This window comes from Plecotus auritus (assembly GCF_963455305.1).
Source record: "Plecotus auritus genome assembly, chromosome: 9".
Classification (NCBI taxonomy): domain Eukaryota; kingdom Metazoa; phylum Chordata; class Mammalia; order Chiroptera; family Vespertilionidae; genus Plecotus; species Plecotus auritus.
This window is the reverse complement of record NC_137783.1, coordinates 154,012,228-154,034,917: the sequence shown is the minus strand read 5'-3', so window position 1 is coordinate 154,034,917 and position 22,690 is coordinate 154,012,228. Positions and strand designations below refer to the sequence as shown.

General features: G+C 66.0%; 1 protein-coding gene across 1 annotated transcript; it reads left to right on the top strand.

The window, feature by feature from the left end:
• Positions 1-5,898: 5,898 nt before the first annotated feature.
• On the top strand, positions 5,899-22,353 carry CD5 (CD5 molecule). Its single transcript, XM_080641790.1, has 11 exons — positions 5,899-5,993; positions 12,402-12,440; positions 14,554-14,859; positions 15,242-15,304; positions 15,768-16,100; positions 17,968-18,267; positions 18,880-19,005; positions 19,669-19,722; positions 20,832-20,954; positions 21,544-21,635; positions 21,985-22,353. The coding sequence occupies exons 1-10, from the start codon at positions 5,942-5,944 to the stop codon at positions 21,630-21,632; spliced, it is 1,485 nt and encodes a 494-aa protein (XP_080497916.1). The 5' UTR covers positions 5,899-5,941; the 3' UTR covers positions 21,633-21,635; positions 21,985-22,353.
• Positions 22,354-22,690: the final 337 nt, after the last annotated feature.

Genomic DNA, 22,690 nt, shown 5'->3' with positions numbered 1-22,690 from the left:
CCTTCGATTTACAGAGGCTCTCGGCCGGCGGGTCCCTCTCACAGGGGGTTCAGGACCACAGCGTAACGCACGTCCTTGGGGAAAACAGGCAGTGCGGTGCGGCCCAGACACGCAAAGCCCCCGCCGCCCCCGCCTCCTCGGCGGCCGTCCTCCCGCCACAGCCCCGGGGACCACGGCTTGGAGGCAGAGTCCGAGGACGGAGAAAACGTTCCATCTGACGTTTCCATTCGCTCGTGGTTTTATCTGATGGAACCGAGGCTGCTGTACACGGAGGGTCCTCCAAGCTCGTGTTTTTCTGAGCAGAAGGGCCCTCTCCGGTCAGCACGCCCTCCCCCCGCCCTCCTCCTGGCCCCACTCCGAGGGGAGGGGGGGGGCGGGCATTATCTGCCTTTTGCCCGCTCTCCCCACCTTCTCAGCGCCCCTCGAGGCCCCGGGACACGGCCTTGCCCCCGGGGGTAAGAGATCTCCCTAAAAGCCACACCGCGGATGAGCTTCTAGAGAAAAGGTGGCTTTTGCCATTTTGTCCTTCCAAAGAGGCTTGTTGATGTTTCCGCTCTGGGAAGGGGTATTTTTTTAAGATCTCATCTCAACTCCCAGGTTGGGCAATCTCGGGAGCCATCAGGGGTAGCCCCTTTACTTCAGAGATAAACTGAGGCCTGGGAGAGACACGCCAGCCTAGGCACAGAGTCGGCGAGGGCGAGGGGCTGAGTCAGGCCCGACGCCCTGGTTCCCCAACTTCTAGACCCTTCTCACCCCGAGTAACACGGTTCTCGCCATAATACAACCCGGAAGCCTGTGCCCTCGGCCCGGAAAACGCGTCCCCCTGCCAAACTGCCAAACTCCCACTCACCCTTCGAGTCTCAGGCTGATGTCACCGCCTCCAGGAAGCCTTCCTGACTCTCCCAGAAGATGGATTCGACACACCTCCTCCTGGGCTCCCTCAGGCCCAGCCCGCCTCGTGCAGCGTCCCCGCTGTGGTCCCAGCTGCCTGCCGGGGGTCTCCCAGTGGCCTGGAAGCTCAGCGCTGGAGAGGAGGGGGAGACAGTGTCTGTCTGTCTGTCTGTCCACGTGCTCGTGCTGAAAGCTCCCTGCCGTTCATTCATTCATTTGTTCTAGAAGGAGCTTTGGAGCAGGTGCTGGTGCTGGTGCTGGTGCTGGAGAGCGGAGGCTTGGGTTGGGTAAGGGAAGAAAGAAGACAGAGCAGGGAGATTCCAACAGTCCAGGGGCGTGAGAGACGCTGGCCCCCCCAACAGGCCCTCCGCCCCTTTCGCAGAGGGGGGCCCAGGACACGGCCGGGTCTGCACGCCTCCCGGGCCCCCGGAGGCCGGGCCAGCACAGCCCACGAGGAGAGAGGCCGTGCTGAGAAAGGGGGGCCCGCAGCCCAGGAGGCCTGGGGTTCAGCCCACACCGCAGGCCGCTGAGCCGCGTGTCGGGGAGTTCACCTAACCGCCGCCCCTCAGTGGCTGCATCTGTGCGATGGGCCCGCTTCGCCCTGTCCCACGCCTCCCCCCCCCCCCCCCCCGTACACGCCTTCTTTCTCAGTCAGCACGCGGCTCCACGGCCGAGCAAGTCCCATCTCAGTTCCAGAAGCAGCAGAAGAGAAACCATGATTCACACACGCGTGGGGCAGGGGCCGTGGGCTGCCTGCTCCCCGAACGCCAGCTTCCGGGCCCCGGGAGGCCGCAGCAGGCCCGGGGGGGGGGGGGGCGGGGGGGCTCGTTCAAGGGCAGCTGCGGGGCCTCCCGGCGCAGCCCCCAGGGTGGAGGCCTGTGGGGAGGGGGGGCCTGAGCCGACCAGCCCTCACACTCCAGGGGTACCCTGAGGTTCACAAGCCCTTCATGACGCTTTAGGGGAGTCTTCCAGAGCCCTGGGGTGCACACACCCGTCTTCCAGGGAGAGACTCGGGCCCGGAAGGGGAGATGGCTTGGCCAAGGTCACCCGCCTCGTCAGAGTGGAGAGCCGCTTCCGGGCCCTCACCTGACCACCATCACCCCGGGGTGGGCGCGGGGGTGCGGGTACGGTTACGGGTACGGGTGCGGGTACGGGTACGGGTACGGGTGCGGGTGCGGGTGCGGGTGCGGGTGCGGGTGCGAGTGCGGGTACGGGTACGGTTACGGGTGCGGGTGCGGGTGCGGGTGCGGGTACGGTTACGGGTACGGGTGCGGGTGCGGGTACGGGTGCGGGTGCGGGTATGGGTGCGGGTACGGGTACGGGTGCGGGTGCGGGTGCGGGTACGAGTGCAGGTGCGGGTGCGGGTGCGGGTGCGGGTACGGGTACGGGTACGGGTACGGTTACGGTTACGGGTGCGGGCACGGTTACGGGTGCGGGTACGGGCGCGGGCACGGGCACGGGCACGGGTACGGTTACGGGTGCGGGTGCGGGTGTGGGTGCGGGTGCGGGTGCGGGTGCGGGTACGGGTGCGGGTGCGGGTACGGGTGCGGGTGTGGGTGCGGGTACGGGTGCGGGTGCGGGTGCGGGTGCGGGTGCGGGTGCGGGTGCGGGTACGGTTACGGTTGCGGGTGCGGGTGCGGGTACGGTTACGGGTACGGGTACGGGTGCGGGCACGGGTACGGTTACGGGTGCGGGTGCGGGTACGGTTACGGTTACGGGTGCGGGCACGGGCACGGGCACGGGCACGGTTACGGGTGCGGGTGCGGAGGTGCGGGTGCGGGTGCGGGTGCGGGTGCGGGTACGGGTACGGGTACGGGTGCGGGTGCGGGTGCGGGTGCGGGTGCGGGTACGGGTACGGGTACGGGTACGGGTGCGGGTGCGGGTGCGGGTATGGTTATAACGATGGTGCCCGGAGCCCTTACGATCAGCCAGGCCTGTGCTACGCTCTCTGCACCTGTTTACTCTGTCCGCTCCACCTGCTGACGTCACAGCGGCACCTCCTAACCGGCGAGGAGCTCAGGTGCACGGGAGTCCTTTACTCAGGATGCAGCGAGGGCCGGGGGGCCGGGGGGCTGGGGGGCCGGGCTCTGGGCGGGGCCAGGACGGCGGGAGGACAGGCCTCGAGGAGGCCCCACCCCGCCTGGGACGCGGGGAAGTGGACACACGGAGCCACGGGGGAGCCAGGGCCCTGCCCAGTGCCCCCCAAACGCTCTGCCTGACGGGCCTTCCCCAGAGCCCTGGCATCGACACCATCGCATTCAAGAGACCCTCCAGGCTCTGGAACAGAGGCCCCACCCCCTCCCATGTGAACCCCCCACCCCCTCCCATGTGAACCCCCCACCCCCTCCCATGTGAACCCCCCACCCCCTCCCATGAGAACCCCCCACCCCCTCCCATGAGAACCCCCCACCCCCTCCCATGTGAACCCCCCACCCCTCCCATGTGAACCCCCATCCCCTCCCATGTGAACCCCCATCCCCTCCCATGTGAACCCCCACCCCTCCCATGTGAACCCCCCACCCCCTGTCATGTGAACCCCCACCCCCTCCCATGTGAACCCCCATCCCCTCCCATGTGAACCCCCACCCCTCCCATGTGAACCCCCACCCCCTCCCATGTGAACCCCCATCCCCTCCCATGTGAACCCCCACCCCCTCCCATGTGAACCCCCACCCCCTCCCATGCGAACCCCCATCCCCTCCCATGCGAACCCCCACCCCCTCCCATGCGAACCCCCACCCCCTCCCATGTGAACCCCCATCCCCTCCCATGCGAACCCCCACCCCCTCCCATGAGAACCCCCACCCCCTCCCATGAGAACCCCCACCCCCTCCCATGTGAACCCCCCACCCCCTCCCATCCCACAGTGTGGCTGGGGGTGGGTCCTGGAACAGGAGCACTGGCTTGGGGGTCACCTGACCCGTCCGTCACAGATAAGCAGCTGAGGCCCTGAGAGCCACATGGCAATGGGGGGCCGAGTGGGCTCAAACGCAGGTGCCCGCCTGGCCAGGCCCTCCGCCACCTGCTCGCCCTCCGCTGCCCATCCAGGTCCAGACCCAGTCCTATGCCCCTCCTTCCCCTGCCCAGCCCCCACCGGTGGTCTGACTGAGCGGGAGCACAGCTGGGGAGGGGTGCTGCAAGGCCTGCTCCCCGCAGGGGGCCCCACCCCCCGGGCCTGGCTGCCAAGTGGGCCCCCTCAAGGCTTCAGGTCACTGAGTCATTCAACAAATCTCGCCGGCTCTTCCCGCCCATCCCCGCGCAGAGGCACCTCCTCCGGCCGCCAGGCACCCCAGTCTGGGGACCATCCCACCCATCCACTCACTCACTCATTCACTCACTCATTCATTCACTCATTCATTCATTCATTCATTCATTCATCATTCATTCATTCAACAATCACTGAGGTCCTACTATGCACCAGTCACATGCCAGGGTCTCCTCTCCTCCTGCCACCCCTCCCTGCCTCCCTCCCTCCGTCAGCTCCCCCCATTCCCCACTTAACCCTGTGGCCCCTTTGCCCTGGCGAAGAGGACAAACCCGGGGGGTGCTGGGGCGTCCAGGAGCCCCGAGGAACCGAGGCCGCCGTGGGCTGTCCCCCGGACAGACGCACACACGCTGTGCGGTTACCTGGTGTGGCCAGGGCAGCAGGAGCCGCCTCTCCAGCGGAGGCCCAGCCGGCACTGGCACGGGCCCTGGGGGCTGCTGGGCCCCCCCCCCCGCCCGTGGCCTCCACCCCGGCCGGGCCCATGGAAAGCCCAGCCAGCTGACTTCCTCTGTGTCATGGAAAGTGAGGGTGACGAGGGCGGGAAACTCCCGCCAGGGGTCTGGGGTCTGAGTGGGGACCGGGGGCCTGAGGCCTGGACAGGGGAGAGAGGGGTAACTGATGGGGTGTGGGCTGCAGGGAGGGAGGGGCTCAAGGAGGCAGAGGAGGGAGTCGGGGGGGGGCGGCTGGAGGGGGAGTCTTGGGAGGGCCAGCGCCCCATCCACGGGGATGGGCAGGGACCGGCCCGAGGCCCAGGCCGGGGGCAGCAGTCCAGGCCTGAGCCGCCTTTGGTTCTCCAGGAACAAACAAGTGAAAGAGACGGAGGCCGTGGCCTTGCCCGCGAGGGAGACTCAGGGCCCACAGTTTGGCAGGCGGAGGGAGGGAGGGAGGGAGGGAGGGGGGGGAGGGAGGGGGCGGGGGCCAGGGCTGTGATGGAGAGACGTGGCTTCAGACCTTTGTGTTGATGCTGCAGGCCAAGGGGGTCCCTGCTGAGCCTCAGTTTCCTCATTGGCGACACGGAAAACCCCACCCCTTTCTCAGGGAGGCTGGGAAGATGGGGGAGGCCACCCCGGCTCTCCCAGGGGCTCAGCATCAGCTCTCCTCCCTTCCGCCTGCAGCTGTGGGAGCCGCCATGGGCATCAGCTGTGGCCGCTCACCGCGCAGCTGGGGTGGACGCAGCTGGTGGGGCCAGCGAGCGCTTCCCGCAGGAGGGGGACCCCAAAGGGGCGGGGGGGGGGGCGGAAACGCTCATCGCTGTGTGCCTGGCGCTTGGCCTGGGACAAAGATGCGCTGAATGAATGAACGAACAAATGAATGAAAATTCTGGGATTTCCAGGGTCCCGGGATGGAGGGACGGCGGTGAGGGCGGGGCCGGCATGGGGGAGGGGGCGGGGGGGGGAGGACTGGCTCCAGGCCGCGGCGGTGTCCCCTCCAAACCCTGCGCGGTGGTGCGTGTGGCCCCAATCACACCCATGAGGAGGGTCCTCACTCCCTGAGCCCAGGCCTCAGTTCTGCCGCCCGAGGAGCGCATTTAGGTGCCCGACACCCCCAGGCCGCCCCGCCCGGGCACCTCGGGCAGGAAGCTGGCAGGGGCCAGGCCGCCATGCGAACTGGAGCAGGTGGTTTTACCAGGAGGAAGTTGACAGTTCAACTTCAAACGCGGGTGGCGGGCCCGCTGCCTGCTCCGGTCCCACCCTGCCCAGGCGGGCCCCGCCTCCCCCCGAGAGGGAGACACGGCCAGGCGCTCACCCACTGAGCTGGCGGCGGAGGCAGGAGGAGGCCGTGCCCATGGAGTCCCAGCCGCCGCCGCTGGCTGCCCTCTGCCTGCTGGGGGTGCTGGGTGAGTACCCCGGGGGCGTCCGCCAGGGTCCCCGGGCTCGGGGTGCAGGGAGGAGATGCCAGTGCGCCCCTGGGTCTGACTCCAAGGCCCGCATGCACCTCTCTGGAGAATCACGCGGAGTGGGGTCCCCAGGATCCCCGTCTGAGCCCCCAGGCCCTACTGCGCCGCCCCCGGGGCCCGGCTCAGCCCTCTCCTGCCCTCGTGGGACCCTCCAGGCGGGCCCCATGCTAAATCGGCTCTCAGCATGGACCCAAGTCTCAGGCCCTCCCTCCCCCTGCGGGCTTCCCCACGGCCCTGGCTCAGACGCCGGGGTGGGGGGGGGGGGCGGGGGGCACGGGAACATCGGCCTGATGATGCTGGCCGGGTGGCGAGGCAGGCGGGACGGCCTCTGAGAGCGCGCTGAGCAGGTGCAAAGAGGCACCCTCAGTCCCGGTGCCTCTGGGTCAGTCCAGGGCCCACCGGCCAGGCCCACCGTGAGCTCTTCAGAACCCAGCCCTGGGCCCGCACCCCCAAAGGCCACTGTGGAAACAGCCGGACCTCCCGTTTGCAGGAGAGGGGGGCCTGGGAGCCGGGGGTCCTTGGCTCTGACCATCGCCCTGCTGCTGGGCCGGCACGGGCTTCTATGTGAGCACCCAGGACGGGTCCCCGAGGCTCTGCTGCCGCCATCTCCGTCTGCTCGGTGCAGGGGGCGAGCCGGCTGAGGTCAGCGCTTCGTGAGGGTTTGGAAGGAGCGGGGAGAGGCGGTGGGAGCTGGAGGGAGCCGGCAGCTTCCGCGGGAGGGACGTCTCGGGAGACAGTGCTGCTGAGAAGCTGGCGAGCAGGTGTGAGCAGGTGTGTGAATGTGTGTAAGTAGGAGTGTGTGTGTATGTGTGTATATGTGTGTGTGTATGTGTGTGTGAGTGAATGTGTGTAAGTAGGGGTGTATGTGTGTGTGTATGTGTGTATATGTGTGTATATGTGTATGTATGTGTGTGTGAATGTGTGTAAGTAAGGGTGTGTATGTGTGTGTGTATGTGTGTGTATGTGTGTGTGAGTGAATGTGTGTAAGTAGGGGTGTGTGTGTATGTGTATGTGTATGTGTGTATGTGTGTATATGTGTGTATATGTGTATGTGTGTGTGAATGTAAGTAGGGGTGTGTGTATGTGTGTAAGCAGGGATGTGTGTATGTGTGTATATGTTTGTGTGTGTGTTTTCATGCGCCAGACGTGCCTCCAAACGGCGTCTCACCGTTCCCCGAGCATGACGAGGCACACGTGCACGCACATTCCCGTGGCTGTTCTCCACGGAGCCGCAGAGACACAGACGCCCCTGTCCCCGGGCCGAGGTCTGGAGGCGACTTCTGCCTCCCGGACCCTCTGAGGAGCTGCTGCGGGCTCCTTGGCCCCGGGGAGTCCTAGGACCAGGCCCTCAACCCCCCACCTGCCCTTCACCTGTGGCCTCTGACCCTGCCGAGCAGGGGGATGGGGTGGGGGTCCTGCTTCATGGGCCTCCCTCCCACCGGAGCCCACAGTTAAAAAGACTGGAGGCAACGCCTTCACCCCGAGTACGACGGGGACCATTGGGACCCCAGAGCATGTGGTCCTGGTGTGTGAGTGTGCACGCATGTGCATGCGTGTGCATGTGTGCATGTGTATGTGTGTGCGCGCGTGTGCACGTTCTGGTGGATAATAAACACTCCCATTGCTCAGTGGTCACAGCTCAGAAAATACCTTGAAAGCCATTGTCCTTGGTAAGCTCTCCATAGACTGAGGTAGGCCAGCCCATTGTGCCCATTTCACGGAGGAGAAGACTGAGGTCCAGAAAAGTCAGGTGGCCAGCGCAGGGCGAAGCAGCTAGTGAGCAGCAGAGTCGACCAGCCGCCCCATCACTGCTGCTCTGGGGAGGCCCCCGGACCCTTAGCTGAGAGCAGAGGCCACGGAGCCGCTCCCACGAGGAGGAGAATGGCTGCGGACACAACCGCCCCCCGGGGCTTTGCAGCCACCAAGGTCTGGGCGCCCAGGTCCAGGGCTGGAGCCGCGGGCAGCCAGCACAGGCCCCGCGGAGCCCCGCCCAGAGGAGGTGCCGCCACAGCCCTGGCCGTGCCCGTGACTTAGGGGCCTTGGGGCAGGCAGGTGCCCGGGGCCTGGTTGGGGTGACAGCGACATGGCTTCCCGCCGCTGCTCCCTGTGCCACTGCCCTTAGCCCTAACCTGCCTGGGGCTCCCCCGCTGGGATGGGTGGGGGGCGGCCTTGACCCTCAGGGCGGGGCAGGCCCAGCGCCCGGCCTCCAGAAGCCAGCACCGGGCGGGAAGGGCCTGGACTCCGCGTGCGACCTGGGCCCGCCGCGTGCCAGCTGGGTGGCCCCGGGCCTGTCTGTCGGCGTCAGCTCCCCTGCAGACGGGAAGGCAGCGGCCGGCCTCGTGCGGGTGGGCCAGGGCGGAACGAAGCGGTGCACGCAGCATGTTAGGGAGAATGTCCACACCGGGGCACCGGGGAGAGGAAGTCCTTCAGAAGCTCGAACGATCACAATGGTCACCATCGCTGGGTCCCTGTCAGAGCCGGCGAGCAGCGAGGTGAGGTGGGATCAGGGGGAGGGGCTGGCCCGCTGCTGGCCTGGCCGTACTCCTCCCAACCCGCCCGCCGGTGCAGGCTGCTCGCGCGTGTTTATTGAGCACCTACTATGTGCCCAGCTCCGTGCAAAGCAGGCGGGACAGGATGCCTCCCCTCGTGGGCCGGTGCCGTGCCCAGGCTGGCAGAGGAGCCCCGTTAGAGACACAGGAAGCGAGCCCCGAATGACAAGAGCAGGCGGGGACACGGCATCGGCGGGGAGAGCGGCCGAGTTCACGAGGGGCAGCCCCGGCCACAGGGCGGACATCCCAGGCGAGGAGGCCGCTGTCCGGCTGCAGAGCGGGGGCCCCTGTTGGCATGGGCACAAGGGATCGGGCCTGGCAACACTGATTGAACACCTACTGTGTGTGTCTGCGTGTGTGTGTGCGTGCGCGCACATACATGTGGGGGCATGTGCACATGCGGCGTGTATTTGTGCTGTGGGCTGTGTGTGCAGGTGTGTGGTGTGCACTTTGCTGAGGCCGTGGGGCTTGGAGCAGCACGGATCTGGGTCTGATTTCTGCGTGGCCACGCACAGCTGGCAGGAACACGTCTCGGGTGCTCGTCTAACAGTGGGGACACCCCCGGCCGGCCTGGGAAGGCTCAGAGCCGTCACACCTAATCGTCCGGCGGCCACTCGGACAAGTGCGGACCGAGCGCCCACTCTGCCCCAGGGACGAGGACCCCCGCCCGGTGGATCCGACATTGCCGTCGGTGTGATGGGGGACAGACACGAGACCAAGTGGCCAGTGACTGTGGGGGGCGGGGGGCGCGGGGTTCGGAGTCCTGAGCGGTGTGGGTCGTGGGCTGGGAGTGCTGGGGGCCGTGCTGTGCTGGGAGGGTGCCGGGCCTTACGAGGAGATGGTTGAGGAAATCGGGCAGGGAGGGCGCGCCTGCAGGGGTGCGGGCCAGCCTGGGGGGACCCCTGGCCGAGGGGCCGCCTGGAGGACGGGGGCGTTGTCCCCATAGAGCTGGGCGGCGGGAGAGTGTGCTGAGCGCTCGCCTGTCCGGGACACAAGCCCTTGGCTGAACCCTGCCAGCTGCTTGGGGATCCAGGGTTTTGCAGGCGGGAGAAGGTAAACGCAGGGTGATCCCGCCAGCAGGTCTGCGGCAACAGCACCTGGCGGGAACCACCCTCAGAGGCAGCTGGAGGCCCCAGACCCGCAGCCGGACGTTAGGAGGACTGGGCTCTGCATTTTGAACGGCAGCTGCGGGTGTGGCTGCTTCCTCTGTAACCATCGTCACCATGAACCCCTCGGGCTGGCCTCCCAGGCCTCCCACAGGCACCCAGCACCCCGTTCTCTCTGGGACACAGCGAGGCGAGATGTGGCGGGAGTCCTCCCCCTTCCCGGCCTCAGTTTCCCCTTCCTGTCCCACAGGGCGAGCAGGCTCTGGGGCAGCCGTGGGCAAACTACGGCCCGCGGGCCGGATCCGGCTGTTCTATCCGGTTCTCTTGCTCTCCCCTCCGCTCCTTTACTTTGAATTTATATGAGTTCACACAAACACTCCATCCATGCTTTTGTTCCGGCCCTCCGGTCCAGTTTAAGAACCCACTGTGGCCCTCGAGTCAAAAAGTTTGCCCACCCCTGCTCTGGGGTCTCCCTGTGGTTAGATGCCCATGGGGCCCTGTCAAGTGATGGTGATGGCTTTTCTGTCTTGACTCTACCATGAGCTGTGTGACCTCAGGCAAGTCACTCAGCCTCTCTGAACCCTGGTTTCCCGATCTTAAAATGGGGGTGAGCCTGGTCCCTTCTGCACAGGCACGTGGGTGGGAAGAATGAGGCCCCCGTGTGCCGGAGCCTCAGGATACGTGCAGCTCTGAACAGAAAGGGGGGCAGTGGGGACACACGTGTGGCATGAACTCATGCAGATTCATTGAGCCACCCGGCCACGCGGGAGAGAGCCATGGGCCGGATGATGAGGGCCGCGCTGCCCCCATCGGCTCGCTCTCCGGCCGCTGGCACAGGCCCCGGTGAGCGAGGACAGAGGCCCGAAGCTGCTGCTCCCTCCGCCGGCTCCGGTCCTCACGCTGCCCTGGCGGGAGCCCCGTGCGATTCTCTGCGGGTTTCGCACATCAAACAGCTCCTCATCATACACCGATCCCTTCATCCGGGCTCGGCCGGAGACACAGGACTGGGGCCCTGGGACCTGTGCTCCCCAAAGCGCTGGCACAGACGCAGGTTGGACACGGCTCCCTGCCTGGGATCAGCCAGGAAAGAGGGGTTCCTGACCTTCCAGGGGCCGCTCCTCAGAGGGCGAGAGAAAGCAGACCCAGGACACCCCACAGGCCGCCAGACAGCTGGGGTTCGCTAGAAATCGAGAGGTTCATGGACAAGGAGGGGGATCGTTGTTTTTTTTTTTTTTTTAAATATATTTTATTGATTTTTTAGAGAGGACGGGAGAGGGATAGAGAGTTAGAAACATCCATGAGAGAGAAACATCGATCAGCTGCCTCCTGCACACCTCCAACTGGGAATGTGCCCGCAACCAAGGTCCATGCCCTTGACCAGAATCGAACCTGGGACCCTTCAGTCCGCAGGCCAGCGCTCTATCCACTGAGCCAAACCGGTTAGGGCGGGATCATTGTTTTTTGTTGTTGTTGTTGTTTATATTTTTTATTGATTTCAGAGAGGAAGGGAGAGGGAGAGAGAGAGACAAAGACATCAACGATGAGAGAGAATCACTGATCGGCTGCCTCCTGCGCGCCCCACACTGGGGATCGAGCCCGCCACCTTGACCAGAACCCGGGACCCTTGGGTCCGCAGGCTGACGCTCTAGCCCAGGGATGGGCAAACTTTTTGACTCAAGGGCCACCATGGGTTCTTAAACTGGACCGGAGGGCCGGAACAAAAGCATGGATGGAGTGTTTGTGTGAACTGATATAAATTCAAAGTAAAGGAGCGGAGGGGAGAGCAAGAGAACCAGATAGAACAGCCGGATCCGGCCCGCGGGCCGTAGTTTGCCCACGGCTGACGCTCTAGCCACGGAGCCAAACCAGCCAGGGCGAGGGAATCCCTGTGGATGGGAAATGGACCATCTGACTTCAGTCCACACGACACCAGGCGGCCGGTGGCCTTGTCTGGGAGCCCGATGCCGGCCCCCCGGTGGGAGGCTGCCCGGGTTTCCGGATGAACTCTCGCCGCCCAGGCCTCAGCGGCGCCGCCCGAAGGCCCGTCCCCGGCGGGCCAGGCGCGCGGGCTGCGGCCCCGGCTCCCTCGCCAGCAGGCTGCAGCACCTCGGGCAGGTCCCTGTCCCCCGAAGTCTGAGCCGCGCTGTCCCCCCTGGAGCCAGGCGCCGCCGCGAGAGATAGTGTGCCCTGTGTCTGCCGGGGGCACCGGGAACGGGCTCATTCCCGGCTTCCTCGGGTGATGGAGGTTAAACGGTGCTGATCGAAAGCCACCCACGGGACATTTTTGCGTTGCACCCTGAGGCCCCAAAGCGTCCCTACCCTCACAGCGCGCAGGGCGCTGAGGCCTCCACTCCGGGCCACCTCCTTGGAAAAGGCGATGTTTGCCATCCTGCTCAGCGCCGCACAGGGAGAGCCGGGGGGGGGGGGGCGCGGGGGGAGAGCGGGGGGGGGGGCGTTGGGGCGATGAACCTGCCGCAGGCCTCGGCTGCGCTGGTGACCAGTGGCCTCCAGGGTGTCGGCATTCACGGGCTTGTGCACTGAGGGAAAGTCAGTGTCACCACACGTCCATTTAAAACGCAAAGTTTTAGGACGAGCAAGAAGGCGATGGTTGCTTTCAGGGCCCCCGAAAGGCCTTTTCAGGAAGGCCTTGGGCCTCGGCTTCCCCCCCTCACCTCGCTCTCTCCTTCCTGCAGTGGCCGCCGGCCGCGGAGCGTCCCCCGGGGAGGAACCAGGTAAGAAAGAGCCGCCGGGGCCTGGGCGGCGGGAGGGGAGCAGGGCTGTGCCAGTTAAGAAATCAGCACCTCTGCCAGGGTGACCCCCCGCCCCCCAGAGAATGAGAGAGAGAGAGAGAAAGAGAGGGTCCCCTACATATGCACACACACACACACACACCCTGGACGTGCCCGCCTGCACACGGATGCCCTCCATGGCTCTAAGGCCCACGCACATGCGTGTTCTCAGGATAATGATCATCGTGACTCACTCACACCCACGCACGCACCTTGCAAAGTCCTGTTTCCCGCCGGGTCCTGCCGATGCTTCCTCCTCGGAGACCTTTGCACGTGAGGCCGCGGGGCCCGGCTACCCCAGGCTGTGCCGTGGCCGACTGTCCTGCCCGGAGTCCCAGAGGCCGGTGTTTCCCAAACAGGGAGGCCGCCGCACGCCGCGTGCTGGAGAGACCGTGTCCGCGGGCCTGGCAAAGGCTCTGCGAAGGCCTGCAGCCAAGAACCCCGATCAACTTGTTTTTTTTTTTAACTCACCAGTCGCCAGACCCGTGCCCCTCAGACCTCTCTTCGGCACATTCCCCGAGACAGCGTCATGCCGAGTGAGCGCACGTTGGGGGCCATGTGGCCGCAGGGTCTGGTGAAGCGACCCTGGGAACAGAGGGGCCGCAGGAGCCTTGGCGGGCCCGGGACTTGGCCCCGGAAGCACGCAATGGCGTCCCAGCTCCAAGCTCCAGCAAGCCGCGTGGCCTCTCTGAGCCCCCGTGTCCCCACCTGTAAAACGGGGAGAAAAGCCTTCCCCGGTTCGGCTTTGGCGGTGAGCGCGCTGGGCTGTGCCTACGGCAGCGGTGGGACGAGCCCCCTTTGCCTCTAACGAGCCCCGTGGCCTGGGCCAGCCCCAGCCCGTGCCCTGGGGCCCAGGTGCCCTCATCGGTGGGCAGACAGAGGCAGGCTGACCAGCAATTCCGGGCCAGGCAGGGCGACCTCTTCACATTTAAGGAAACATTTCTCGACCAGGTGATGCAGTTGTGTGGCTCACACCCTCACGCACACGCAGGGAAGATCCACAGGGGACAGCCTCCTCCCATCTCTGACCCCAGCTCTCCCCACCCTCACACCCGAGCAGGACCCACACGCATTCCTTCCTGCAAAGCTTTCCTGAATCTTAAGCAGATGCAGGCCTATGTCCTTACTGGTTCCCTCACGGAGCTTCAGGGAACCACACAAGCGTGTCCCTACCTATGACCCGGCAGCTCCACGTCCAGCTGTGCCCCTGGGAGAAAGGGGACCTGTGCCCACAGAGAGACAAGGGGGTGCAGGGTGCTCACCATCGCCCACACCGGGAAGCAACCCAAATGGCGGAGGGTTACACAGGCTGTGGCCTGGCCACACAGTGCACAATGCCAAGGATGAGCCGGCCACACGCAGCCACACGCAGCCACACACAGCCACACGCAGCCACACACAGCCACACGCAGCCACACCTGAGACGCCGCGTGAGGAAGCCAGGCGGAAAAAGCCAGACACACACACACGTGCCGCATGACCCCGCTTCTGACATTCTGGAGCCGGCCAGGCTGATCTGTAGTGACAGAAAGCAGATCGGAGGTTGCCCGGGGCTGGATCCGGGTGATGGAAATATTCTATTTCTGGAGCGGGTGGTGAGGGGCACGCATGCATTTGTCTAATGCCACCGAGCAAGTGCCCTCTCTAATGAGCGCGTTTCACTGTCTGTAAATCGCACCCCAATAAAACTGACTTAAAATCGAGAGAGAGAAAGAGAAGCGGGCGCCTCTCTCGGTCCGTGGAGACAGATGTCCTGGAGCCGGCGATTCCGCTGGCCTGGCCACCCAGGGCCCTGCCCGCTGACCAGGTCACCTTTGGCTCAGAGGTCTGCGCCCCAACCCTCCCGGCCCCGGCTTCAGGGGTCGCCTGGGCCAGGAGCAGCCCCAGCCTGAGTTGTGGGGAGTCCCTGCAGTGCCCCAAAGGGTGCGCTCACAGGGGCCCGGCAGGCAGCCCGGGGCAGGAGCCTGGCTGGGTGGGGGAGCCCAGGCGGAGAGCAGGGCAGTGGGGTAGCGAGGGGCCCTTCCCAGCCTGACCCGCCCCCCTCTTTGACCCCTAGGGTTCCAGGTGAAACTAAACGGCTCCAACTCGCAGTGCCAGGGCCGCCTGGAGGTCTTCTTGGGTGGCCTGTGGCACACAGTGGACAGCCGGAGCTGGGGCTGGGGCCCGGGCCGCCAGAGGGACCCCGGCGTGGCCTCCCCGCTCTGCCGGAGTCTGAGCTGCAGGGAAGCCTTGCTCCTCGGCCCCGTCCCTTACTTCAGCAGTCCCCGGAACCACGTCACCTGCCACGGAAGGCCCGTGTCCTTCTCCCACTGCAACGCCAGCGAGGCCCGCCAGGGGGAGCCCCTGAGCCTGATCTGCTTAGGTGGGTTCCCCTGGCCTGGGCAGGCCCTGAGGAGGCTGGAAGGGGGTCCGGTGGGGAACTGGAAGGGGGTCCGGTGGGGAACTGGAAGGGGAAGGCGAGGGATTCCGGCTCCTGTCCAGTAGGCTGGAAAAGGCTGAAGACCTGCTAACTTCATTGTCTCCTCCTAACCTCCGTTTTCCCAACTGTAAAATGGGCTGGTACCGCCCACTCACGGGAGACTTAGAGACAACGTGTGGGGCAGGCGGTATTTACATCCTGAGTTCCAGGTCCTTCTCACCACTGCCTGCTGCCCTCAGTCCCCCCACATCCCCCCTCTTCCTTCCTCCCAGATCTCCTCCCTCCCCGGCCCCTTGCCCCTCCCTCACCAGGTGTCTCATTGCAGAACCACTGAAGACGGCCCCTCCTCCCACAAGGCCTCTGCCCACAACCACTCCAGAGCCCACAGGTAAGAGGTTCTGAGGCCCTGGGGGGGGGGGGGAGGGGGAGGAAGGGTGTCAGAATTAGCGATTAAACACAGAGGGTGCCCAGTTAGGTGCGAATCTCTGGCAGACATGAAATGTTCTAGAGCAGCCTTGGGCAAACTACGGCCCACGGGCCGGATCCAGCTGTTCTATCCGGTTCTCTTGCTCTCCCCTCCGCTCCTTTACTTTGAATTTATATTAGTTCACACAAACACTCCATCCATGCTTTTGTTCCGGCCCTCTGGTCCAGTTTAAGAACCCATTGTGGCCCTCGAGTCAAAAAGTTTGCCCACCCCTGCTCTAGAGGAATATTCGGGCCCTCACACTTCCCAGGGCCATCGGCCAGTCATTCATTTGTCCCTGTGTGGGAGCCAAGGATCCAGGAGCAAGGCGGGCCCACTGCTGGAGGCCCTGGGCGCTCAGACGCACCCCTCTCCCCTCCCCCAGCTCCTCCCCGGCTGCGGCTGGTGCCAGGGCCCGGGGGCCTGCGGTGCGCCGGCGTGGTGGAATTCTACAGCGGCCGCCTGGGCGGCACCGTGGGCCACGAGGACCAGGACAGCACCGAGGCCCTGGGGGACCGCATCTGCGAGGCCCTCCAGTGTGGCTCCTTCCTGAAGCACCTGCCGGAGGCCGAGGCAGCCGGGACCCTGGCCCCAGGGGCGCGCAGGCCCTTGCCCATCCGATGGAGGGCCCAGAACGCCAGCTGTGCCTCCCTGGAGCAGTGCTTCCGAAGAGCCCAGCCCTGGGAGGCCGGCCGAGCCCTCGCCCTCGTCTGCTCTGGTGAGTGAGGCCGGGCAGGACCCACGGGCACCCCCAGACGGTCAGGCACCACGCGATCCCCAAACCGCTGCGTGTAGCACAGGGCAGGCGAGGCGCACTGTGAACAGGAGGGCGGTAGGGGGCGCTGTCGGCCTCTGAGTGGGGCGGAGCGGGGTGTGTGCCGCCGTCACAGACCGGGCCGTGGGAATCTCTGCAAAGCAAAGCAAACGGCCTGACCCCGATGGCACACGGGCAGGCGGCCCGCGGGACCTCCAGGAGGAGGCCGGGTCTCCTGGAGGGTTTTGGAGGAGGAGAGGAGCGCGGTGGAGCGAAGGAGAGAAGGTTCTAGGCGGGGAGCGTGGCTGTGCCGGGACCGGAGCAGGACAAGCCTCCCGGGAGGGGAGTTTGGAAGCCCCAGACACAGACGGGGTCGCAGCGATGGTGGGAGTGGGAGGCCCGGGGAGCCGCAGGCAGAGAGAGTGCCGAGCCGTCCCCAGAGGGCCTCCCGCGGAGACAGCGAGCTGGTGTGGTCGAGGGACGGTGGCCGATGAGGCTGGTCTGTGGGCCCCCCCACACCAGGGTTAGTGGGAAACTGAGGGGAAGCGATACAGCTCCAAACAGGGAAGGGTGGTCCTGGCCTGCCGGGGAGCGGGGGCTGCTGTCGGAGGGAGGGAGGGTGGAGTCCGACCGGCCAGGGGCGGGGCCGGGGCGGGGCCAGGGATGGGTGGGGCGGGGCCAGGGACCAAGGGTGGGTGGGGGAAAGGGCGGGGCCAGGGATGAGCAGGGCGGGGCGGTGCCAGGGATAGGGCGGGGCCAGGGATGGGTGGGGCGGGGCCAATGGTGGGTGGGAAAGGGCGGGGCCATGGATGGGGCGGGGCCATGGATGGGCAGGGGCGGGTCCGGGGGCGGGTCCGGGGGCGGGGCCAGGCGCTTTCTTCTCACACAGCTTTGGGAGGTGGGTGCTACTGTGCTCCCCACTTTACCACCGAGGAGGCGGGGCTCAGAGAGGTGCCAGTTCTTGCCCAATGTCAGCGTCTGGCTGCGATCGCCACTCAAGCAGGGTCACTCCAGAGCCTGCGGCTAAGCCTCGGCTACTCCAAGTGTGGACGTCATGGGGGGGAGGCTGGTTAGAAAGGCAGACTCCCAGGCCCGCCCCGCCCTGTTGCCTCAGGGTCCGCATCTCGGCAGGGCCCCGGGTTCGAGGGCACAGAGCTGGGAAGCATGGCCCTGGACCCCGGGCTCCCCTGCACACACGGCGCCCCCGCCCAATGGGCGCCTGGTGAGAAGGAGCCAACGCTGCCCTCCAGGCGGAAGCAGCCCCCAAGGGTCTCAGTCCCCCCCCTACCCAGCCCCCTGCAGGCAACAACCTGCCAACCACACCCAGGGGCCTGGCCTTTGACAGTTGTTCTAAGCAGGAGATGCACTAGGGCTTTGAAGGCAGATGTTGCCATGGAAACTGGCCAAAGCTGGTGTGATCACAGCTCCTCCAAATGGAGCAGTGGGGGCTCCGCCCTGAGAGTGAGCAGGAAGGTCTGCCTGGCCCTCCTCCGCGCAGGGCCGGGGCAGTCGCATTCCTGGCTGCTGTCCCACCTGCCATCGGCCAGGACTTGGGCCTCAGTTTCCCTTTCTGAAAAGCCCTGCCACCTCCCAAGGCGCAGAGGAGAGTGAGAGGACATGTCCACCTCCCCCTGCTCTCCCCTCAGCGCCACGTGGGCAGGGCCAGCTGCTGGCAGCTGCCAGAGAGGATGCCCGGCGCAGGGAAGGACAGAAGGTCAGCCCACAGCATGCCCAACCCCCTGTGAGGTGGGCCCCAGCGGCCGGCCAGCAGGCTCGGGCCAGGGGCTTCCCTGCAAAGCTGCCACCTCTCCTCCGTGGCTTCTCCCCCCAGATTTCCAGCCCCAGGTGCAGAGCCGCCTGGTGGGGGGCAGCGGCGTGTGCGAGGGCTCCGTGGAGGTGCGCCAGGGCCAGGGCCGGCAGTGGGAAGCCCTGTGCCACAGCCCCTCAGCCAGGGGCGCGGCGCGGTGGGCGGAGGTGTGCCAGGAGCAGCAGTGCGGGCCCGTCAGCTCCCACCGGGTGCTGGAGGCCGGCGAGAAGGCCGCGCAGGGGCTCGTCTGCCCCGAGGAGAAGCTGTCCCAGTGCCACCAGCTCCAGGAACGGAGAGCCCACTGCAAGCGGGTGTTCGTCACGTGTGAGTTGGCCACAGCCCCGGCCGGCGGAGGGCGGTCCTGGGTTGCCCTCAGGGCCCAGTCGGGAGCACGTTTCCAAAGAACAGGCCCCGGAGCTGGACAGAGACTCCCAGGCCCCCCCAAAAAGGAGATGGCAAATGGGGGCAGAGGGGGCAAGAGTGCTCAGATGCAGGGAGCCTTGAAGAGGGACCAGCCTTCATCGTCAGGCAGCCGATGACTGACAGCTCCATCCTATCTTCTACTCCCCCAGGAGGGCAGAGAGTCAAGCAGGGGACAGAGGGAACGCATTTGCTGCAGGAACAGTAACTGGGTAACACGTTAGAGACGCGACCAGTGGTCTAGGACCATGTACTGGGGCCATATGTGATGGCGAGTGGTAGAGAGCTCAATAGTTGATTACGGAAGTGGCAGGCGACGGCTGTTAGGTGATAAAAGGTCAGCGGGTGACTACGTAGCCAGAATCCCCGAGACAGTGGAGAGACGGCCAGACAGACCCCTGCCGTCCGCAGGAGCCGGCGACTCCCTGGGAGAAGCCAGCCAGCAGCCGCCCTCTGAGTGGACAGGTTTGATAGCGAGGGATGGGCCGTCCTGACTCCTCTGCCCGCCCCCCCCAGGCCAGGACCCCAACCCGGCGGGCCTGGGCACCGGCACGGTGATGAGCATCGTCCTGGCCCTGGTGCTGCTGGCTGTGCTGCTGGTCATGTGCGGGCCTCTGGCCTACAAGAAGCTGGTGAAGAAATGTAGGTGCAGGTGCCCCCCGCTGCTTCCCCCTTCCTCCCTCACCTACCCCTCCCCCCCTTCCCCACTGGCCTTTTTCTGCCCAAAGTAACAAACAGGAAGTCAGGAACGTTGTAGGTGCTGATTCACCCACGTGGGGCCCGGCTGAGACCCACTCCGGCCCCAAGGGAGGGTGTGGCCATTCTTTAGCCGGTGACAGGCCCTGAGGGTCGTCTGCGAGGTCGCTGGCCTCAGGAGACTAAGCCGAGCGGCCCCACCGGTGTGCAGGATGGTGACGCAGCCACCTCCTCTCTGAGCCTGTTTCCTCAGCTACCAAACGGTGGCCGCGCCCCTCGTGAGGAATGTACACAGCGGGCCGTCGTCCCGGTCCTGCAGAACGCAGGAGAAACTCAGACAGGACGTGCGGTTGGAGGGCTGCGAGGGCAGGCCCGAGGCGCAGGCTGGCGGGTCCCTGCCGCCCTCCCCCGTCTTCTTTCTGGTGCTGAACGGTTGTGAGGACAACCAGCGCCTCTGGCGTGAGATGAGTGCAGTGTCCGGCCCAGCGAGTCAGAAATCGGAGGCCCCCAAAGATTCCAGGGGGTCGAGTCCAGCAGTGCCCCTACCGCCGCCTCCCCCTCCCCCCTGCCCCTGCCCCCACCTGACGTGCCTTCCCGTCTGCCACCCAGTCCGACAGAAGAAGCAGCGCCAGTGGATTGGCCCGACGGGGATGAACCAGAGCAGTAAGTGTCCCGGAGGCAGGGTCCTCCCTCAGCCCCGCCGGCGTCCCCCCCCCTACCCCCCCCCCCGGGTCCGCAGGAACGGGGAGGCAGGGATGGGCTCGGGTGCAGCCGGTGGCTGATCCCCACGGGACTCATTAGGGAGTGACTGTGCCGACAGGGACTGGCAGGGGTACTCAGAAGGAGGGCTCCACGATCACATCGATGTGGGGATCCAGGAGCTGAGCAAACCCAGGCACAGTTCTTTTATTTTTATATTTAACACCGGTCCTTTTTTTAATATATTTTTTTATTGATTTCAGAGAGGAAGGGAGAGGGAGAGAGAGAAACATCAGTGATGAGAGGGAATCACTGCTCAGCTGCCCCCTGCACGCCCCCCACTGGGGATGGAGCCCACAACCCGGGCCTGTGCTGTGACGGAGAATTGAACCCTGACCTCCAGGTTCATAGGTCAACGCTCAGCCACTGAGCCGCGCCGGCCGGGCCAGATGCAGTCCTTCACCTCAGGACTTACCAGAACCTTTAGGGGCACTTTGCTTTGTTCATCTCCAAAGCGGGGGGCACACGAAGAGGGGTTGTTCACGCTCGTGTTACCAGGCGCTGTCTCTCATGGGACGTCCGAGGCCAGTGGTAAAACGTCGGATGAAGCAGCCCAACTCCCCCCGGCCTTGGTCTTCTCTCCTGTAGCCACAGCCCGGCCCCTCATGGGGGGAACCACAGCCCCCCTCCCTCCCCCGCCACAGGCTCCCCGCTTTGTCAAGAGCCAGATCCTTCGAGAAGGCTGTGGGTTGCTAAGTCTTTTTTATCAACCAAGGCCCTCAGCTCTGGGAGGCAGGGGGTACATCCGATTCCCCGTTTGACCCATGTTTGATGACTGACTGGCAGACCACGGAAGGCCCAACCCACCCATCAGCTTGCTGGCCAACCCAAAGCTGCTCTTAGTCTGAGCCCAGCTAGTCTGAGCCCGTCCAAGAAGCAAGGAAGAGAGGGGCGTGCTAGGGGAGCTGTGGGAGCCCTTGCAGCCCCCCCCCCACTTTCCTCCCCTCAAGCCCTGGGCCCCGCTGGGGAGGAGCAGCAGGTGTAATGGCGCCGTCTCTGCATCGTCCGCTCAGTGTCTTTCCATCGCGATCCCGGGACGACCGTCCGCCGGTCGCAGGTCGAGAACCCGGCCGCCGCGCACCTGGAGAACGAGTACAGCCAGCCTCCCAGGAGCTCCCAGCTCTCCGCGTACCCAGGTGAGCGCCAGGGGGTCCCGCCGGGGCCGGGCAGAGGTCATGGTCGCCCAAAGGGAAGGCATCTGGGAGAGGGGTGCCGGCCTGCCCAGCGCTCACAGCAGGGGGTGGAGGGATCCGGCCCAACGGGCCACTCAGCCGGAGAGAAGGCCGTGGCCCAGGCTGTGCCCACAGCCCGTTCTCTGCGGGCCTCACAGCGGAGAGAAGGCCTTGGCCCACGCTGTGCCCACAGCCCGTTCCCTGCGGGCCACTCAGCCGGATGGTCACCAGGCAGAACAGAGCCACCGTGGCCGTGGGAGCCCCGTGCTGCAGGCTCCCTGACCTCCTGGTGACCCCAAAGCCCAGGGAGCCCCAAGTTCAGCGTCATTAGTCAACGTTCCGCTGATTCCATCAAAACAGACCCAGGCCCTCTGATCTTCCACACCCGTGGCCTGGGCTCGGGGGGCTCTAGGCTCGGGGGGCTCTGAGGGGCTCTAGGCTCAGGGGGCTCTAGGCTCGGGGGGCTCTAGGCTCGGGGGGCTCTGGGCTCAGGGGGCTCTGGGTTGGGGGGGGTTCCGTTGGTGTAGCTGGTGGGTCTCCTTTCTGCCCGCAGCTCTAGAGGGCGCCCTGCGTCCCGTGTCCGCTCAGCCCGATAACTCCTCCGACAGCGACTACGACCTGCACGGGGCTCAGCGGCTGTGAGGGGTGAGCCTGCCGCTCCGGGAGCCCCCCCCCACCCCCCCCACCCCCCCCGGGATAAGCAGCAGCGCTGGGCTCCTGCCTCCTGCCTGCCCGCCCGTGACGGGCTCCACGGCCTTGGCTCACGTCAGGGAAGGAGGGAAGGAACAAGCATCGCGGGTGTGGGTGTGGGTGTGGGTGAGGGAGCTGATCCGGCAGTCAGAGCGGGGGACTCCCCGACCTCCCTCTGTCCGGGAGCCCCGCCCCCCAGAAGAGCCCTAGGGGGCTGCCTGACGGAGGGGCTGCCCTGACCCCGACGCTGAGCCCATCTCGGGGGTGAGGTCCCGCCTCTGACCCGCGTCCTTCTCACCCACAGACCCAGGAACGGGAGCGAACATCGGGAGCCAGCCCGGGTCCTGAGAACGCCCTGCCGCGGGCCATGGACCAGGGCGGGCCTCCCACACCCAGCCCTGCCCTGCCCGCCCCGCCGGAGCCGCCCGGAAGCCCGCAGAACCGCTGGCTGGCCACGTGGCAGCTGAGGGCAGAGCCCGCAAACAAGCAGCCCCTCCAAGTAGAGACGGGGGAGGGGGAGGCCCTGGGAACCCCACCTCGTCTGTGGGAAGCTCTCCCCTCACACGGGGCCCAGCGAGGACTGATGAACGCGCACCGGGGCTGGCGTGGGAGCCGAGGCCTCTCGTGTATTTAGTATGTTCTCTGTAAATAACGGCTTTCCTGCTTCCTGACAATCGCGTGCCCGGAGTCACCTCCGTCCCTGCGGGGGGCGAGCAGCCCTCGCGGTCAGAGCTGCCCCTGACCCAGCCGGCCCAGCAGGCCGAGGCGGCGGCAGCAGGGCGTGGTGTGGGCGCCCGGGCTCCACGTGGCCACCTCAACCAGCACCCCAGCACCCCCCATCCGTGGCTCCCCGACAGCCCCTGCTTCCAGAGCTGGCTGTCACGGCCCAAGGGCCCAGGGCCCCCTGAGGACCCTGCACAGGGGGGACCTGGTACACCCGAGCCGACATGGGGCGTGGCTTTGCACCGCAGCGGAAGTCCCAGGCACAGGGTCCCGGCCGCCCTCCTGCT